The 5,633-nt window shown below is 39.7% G+C and overlaps 1 protein-coding gene across 1 annotated transcript; it reads right to left on the bottom strand.

Moving 5' to 3' along the window:
* Positions 1-352: 352 nt before the first annotated feature.
* LOC117368635 (olfactory receptor 1-like) lies at positions 353-1,297 on the bottom strand. The gene has a single exon (XM_033962365.1). The coding sequence runs from the start codon at positions 1,295-1,297 to the stop codon at positions 353-355; it is 945 nt and encodes a 314-aa protein (XP_033818256.1).
* Between the last annotated feature and the right edge of the window lie 4,336 nt (positions 1,298-5,633).

Here is a 5,633-nt window from a genome sequence, read left to right on the forward strand (position 1 = left end):
TTACTGGAGACTCATGATATTCCTCTAATGCTGCTCTTGTTAAATAATTGAAATCTAATTGTCTGGAAGTTTATTAGATTATTAATATTGATAATTTATCCACTATACTATCAATTTAATTTGGCTTTAAAATATGAAGCTAAGATATTGTGTTGCCTTTTATTATGGAGAAGTCAAATGCATCTGACACTCTAAGGTGGGAGGAGATTGGATAAAATTTAAGACCCTTTCAATCATTCAGCTCCTTATGAGATGCGAATCAAATCTAAGATGAAAGTAAATGAGAAATGAGACAGAAAGGAAACATGAGTCTTTTATATAATTGATGGAAGTATTCCTTCTGTGACAATGTTTACCCACTGGAAAAATATACTTTTCTTTGCAGGACTTTTTTAAGTGCTATCTTCACATCTCTGTTCCTTAGACTATAAATGAATGGATTGAGCATGGGAGATAACACATTATATACCACACTGCTGATCCTGTCCCTTGCCATGGAATAACTGGAAGAAGGCCTGAAATACATAAAAATAAGTGTCCCATAGAAGAGTGTTACCACTGTGAGGTGGGAAGAGCAGGTAGAGAAGGTTTTCCATCTTCCACCCGTGGACTTGATCTTCAGGATTGTAGTGATAATGCAAATGTAGGAGATCAGGATAATCACAAAGGGTAATATTGCTGTCAGTGAACCCTCTACAAAGATCACTAGTTCATTAATGGAAGTGTCTGTGCAAGAGAGTTGTAGCATCTGTGTAAGGTCGCAGAAGTAATGCTGAATCTCATTGGACTTACAGAAGGAAAGCCGGTATACCAACAGTGTATGTAGCCAACCATGAAAAAAGTAAAGAGTCCAAGAAACAGCTGACATACTCAAACATACCCTCTTGTTCATTATTGTGACATAATGCAGTGGATTACATATAGCAACATAACGGTCATAGGCCATGATAGATATGATCATACATTCTGAGCCACTAAAGATAAGAAAGAAATAGAGCTGGGCAAGACAGCTAGTGAAAGATATAGTCTTGGAATCAGAAACAAGGTTATTTAACAGTTTGGGGACAGTGACAGTACTAAAACACATGTCCACCAAAGATAAGTTACAAAGAAAGAAATACATGGGGGTATGAAGATGTGAGTTACTAGCAATTACTGAAATCATTGCTCCATTTCCCAGTAGATTTATCATGTACATTACCAGGAATGTTACAAAGAGAAAACTTCTTAGCTCAACACGTTCCGTGAAGACCAAGAGAAGAAATTCAAGTGCTGTTGTCTGGTTTATTGATTCCATTTCAATTATCTTAGTATAGAAATCACTGAAAACACTGAACTAAGGAAAACATGACTTATGGGCAATAATACAGAGTGTCCTGTTCTGAAGACCAAAGATGAGAGAATTCTTCAAGTAACTCTTGAGTTTCAGATGAAGACTTGGAGAAAAATAATTAGAGAAAAAAAATTGAAGAAGTCTGTAATTGGAAAAAAAGAATGTAATTAAAAATAAGATAAAAACTAGCTATGCAATAACATACATTCCTCCATATTATGTATAGAAAAGTAAATGAGGATACAATGATGCATTCAGAAATCCTCTTCTACTTTTCTGTTAATGAACCTAACCTTAAATTCTCATAACCACCCTTCAAAGGCCTAAAACTCTGCAACCTCAAAACCCACCCTTAACTGAACATAGCTCAAGTAGCATGAGTTTACCATCAACCCCATCCCTGTTCTTCAATTTGCTAATTGTTTTGCATTTGGCTGTACTAAATTAATGATCAGTCTTTCATGTCACTAATTTCTACTGTTTTCCCTTATATTTGTAGTGCAAGCGAGGTGCACAGCCAAAATATTTTCAGTTTGCTATTAGAATTTTCTTTTTTCAATTTCCTGGTGTTTTCTTTCATTTATTCCACACATCCATTTAAATATATACAGTGGAACCTTGGTTTACGAGCATAATTCGTTCCAGAAGTATGCTCATAAACCAAATTACTCGTATATCAAAGTGAGTTTCTCAGAGATCTCAGAGAGAATGAGAGTCAGAAGGCCTTGAGCATGCGCAGATGCTCAAGTCCCAACCCAGGCAAAAGGCGGAATCTTTGTTGACTGGTACCGGCACGTCCTGTGGGTTAGTGCTGCGTTGGTGCCAGATGGGGGTAAGGAGCTTGTTTGATTCTGGATCTCGGGGGGGGGGGGCATTTACAGGTGGGGGGGGTGCGATGCTGGTTCAAGCGGGGGGGGGGGGGGGTGATGGGGTGCTTGCAAACCGAGCCACGATTTGCAAGAATGTTTTGCTCGTCTTGCAAAACACTCACAAACCGCATCACTCACAAACCGAGGTTTGACTGTATTTTTTTTATACTGGAAATTGCATTAGGGCTTTTTAAGTTATGCAATTAGATTATGTTGTTTTGTAGGGATGTTTAAAATTAAGCCAGTGCTGCTATAGTCTGTGCCCTGAACAAGCATGATGTTCAAATCTGTATCAAACTGATATAGAAGAAAACATATCCCAAACAAAATTCTCCAAGAACAATTTTTATTCAAAACAAGTACCTGACTTAACTCACGTTTTTACATATTCAGGGCTGCCTCTGGGATATAAACTACAAATAGTAGTCAATTAATAACATGGATGTTCAAAATGTAGAAAATACATAAATAACACATAAATGTGAGGATCACTAAATCATCGTAATCATAAAAATCAAAATGTGGATGGACAAGTGTGTGCCATGCAAAATCAAGAAGCAGAGGGTAGAAAAGGGGTTGAAACAACAGGTATATATAACACATATGGTAGCCAATGGTAGTCTGCTTTCAATTCATTCTCATATAAAAGTATCTATAGCAGGGGTGGGTAACTCCGGTCCTCGAGGGCCGGAATTCAGTCGGGTGGTCAGGATTTCCCCAATAAATATGCATTGAAAGAAGTGCATGCAAATAGATCTCATGCATATTCATTGGGGAAAATCCTGAGAACCCGACTGAATTCCAGCCCTCAAGGACTGGAGTTGCCCACCCCTGATCTATAGTATGAAACAAGGCCCTGATTCTCTGAAGGCCTTTGAAAGTTAGGTGCTGGTAGGCACATAGATTATGCCTCCTGGTGCCTAACTTAAGTGATTTTATTGGTTTAAAGTGGTGCGATAATTGGTCATGCCATTAAAAACCAATTGAAAACACAAAAAAATGAAGTGCTGCTAGACGTCGACCAACACCGGTGCCTGGATCCGTAACATTTAGCAGTGCCTTGTGATGCCTAAGCCCAAAGTAGGCGTGTTTAGGGATGGCCCCAGACTTTGGCATCACTAGGCACCGCTGTCCGTGATTGTACAAGGACCCTATGCATCGGAAATGTAGGCCTGTAAAACCCTGGCCTACATTTCCGGCACCTAGGGACCTTGCTAGGCGCCAGTAGCTGTGATTCTGTGAATCTCTATGTGATTGACACATAACAGCCCCTCAGTGACTCTGATGAAAAACATTAGGGCTCACATCATATAAGTGACTCAAACATCTCAAGCATGTACTTTAAAAAATTAAAAATCACTTACATATCACAAATGGTAGTGTTAAAACAACTAGGTCTCCAATAACATACTAAAGTAGTAAATGACGGTAGATAAAGATCTGAATGGTCCATCCAGTTTGCCCAATGGTTACATGCATTATCAATTCATGATTAAATTGTCTTATATTTCTGGTCCATAGACTATAGAAGTCTTCCCGGTACAGTTCTTAGATTCCAATTACTGGAGTTGCTGTTGAAGCTCACTGTAGCCTATCTAAACCTTCCCACATTACTAGAATTCCAAAAGCCCTCCCCAGCCCATCCCAAATTGACCAGACATACATAGGACACAGACTATACAAATCTGCCCAGTTCTGGCCTGAGTTCTTCAATTTATACCCTTCAATTTCTGATTAAAGATCCTCTGTGTTCATCCCAAGCTTTTCTGAATTATGTCATTGTTTTGCTCTCAGCCACCTCTCTAGGGAGGGAATTCTAGGCATCCACCACCCTTTCACTGAAAAAGAATTTCCTAAAATTACTCTTAAGTCTACCAACCCTCAATCTCAATTCATGCCCTCTAGTTTTACCCTTTTCCCTTCTCTGGAAAAGATTTGGTTTTGTATTAATACCTTTTTAAGTATTTAAACATCCATGACATATTTCCCTTGTCCCTCCTGCCCTCTAGAGCAGTGTTTCTCAACCTTTTCAAGCTAAGTACCCCCTAAACCTAACAAATACCAACTGAGTACCCCCACCCAAGTTCCGCCCAAGACACACCCAAACTCCGCCCCTGACTCCACCACAATAATAATAGTACTAATTGTAATGTAATTTCTTCCATCCATTTTCATTTATACACAGTATAATCTTATTAATACATAATGGTAACCACAAAATTAAAAAAAAAAACCACAAAGCACACTGTAAGCAGAGAAAATGGTAATTATCATTAATATTTGGGGGTTTTCAAAGAGGTCAAGGCAGATGACTTTAAAATATGCAATGTCACCTCAGTAACAACTATAGGAAATTAGACAAATATAGACAGCAGATAAAAATTCTCAAAACTGACACATTTTGATCACTAAATTGAAAATAAAATCATTTTTTCCTACCTTTGTTGTCTGGTGATTTCATGAGTCTCTAGAGTGTGCATCCTATATTTCTTTCTTTCTGCCTCCTGCATACATCCTCTCCTCTAGGCCTCATTCCATTCCCCAACCAACATCTCTCTCTCTGTCCCTCCAGGTGCCCAACTTTTCTTCCTCTCTCATCCCCCAGATCTAGTGCAGCATTTTTCATCACTGTCCACCAGCCCCATACCCATTTCTCTTTCTATCACCCCTCTCCAACACCATGCCACATCTCTTCCTCCATCACTATGCCCAACATTCCTCCCCCTTGCACTCCTTTCAATCTGTCCCTCTGTTCTCTCTCTACCACCATTTCCAACATTTCTCCCTCTCATCCTTCTCTTCTCTATACATCTCTACCTCACTCTTCTCTCTCTCTGCCCAGTTTTCCTCTTTCTTCCTTTCCCCATGTGCACCATTTCTCACTCACCCTTATGCCCAACAATTCCCCCTTTATATTCCCTCCCCCCCTATGTCCCAACTTAGTGCCCCCTTCCTCTCTCCATTCCGTGTCCCAAACCTTTAAAAATTATGTTTATGGTTTCCTCCCCCTTCTCACTAAATATTTTCTGTCTTCATTTCTGCCACCCGGGATCTCTCCCTGCTTGAAGCCACCATCACCACTGCTGCAACTTTTTCCCTTCCTCCCCACCCCACTCTCAAAGCTGACCCTGCAATGCTCCATTCTCTTGCCTGCCGCCCCACCGATGATGCAGCAACAGAGATGGGACAGGCATGTGCAGCGACTGCATAATTGGCCGGCTCACAAGCCTTCCTCCAACATCAATTCTGACGTCTTTAGTGAGTAATCATAAAAAGTACATTAAAAATTTATAAAAATATAATCATAAAACAGTTTGTTTCCAAAAGGATTGATGAACCCAGACCCGACACGGTCCATGTTTCAAAGAAACACTCCTTCCTCAGGGGTCCTAATGTAAACAACTAAAATGTGTGTAAGCAAATGTATGTAT

Source organism: Geotrypetes seraphini, chromosome 1 (genome assembly GCF_902459505.1).
Source record: "Geotrypetes seraphini chromosome 1, aGeoSer1.1, whole genome shotgun sequence".
Taxonomy (NCBI): Eukaryota; Metazoa; Chordata; class Amphibia; order Gymnophiona; family Dermophiidae; genus Geotrypetes; species Geotrypetes seraphini.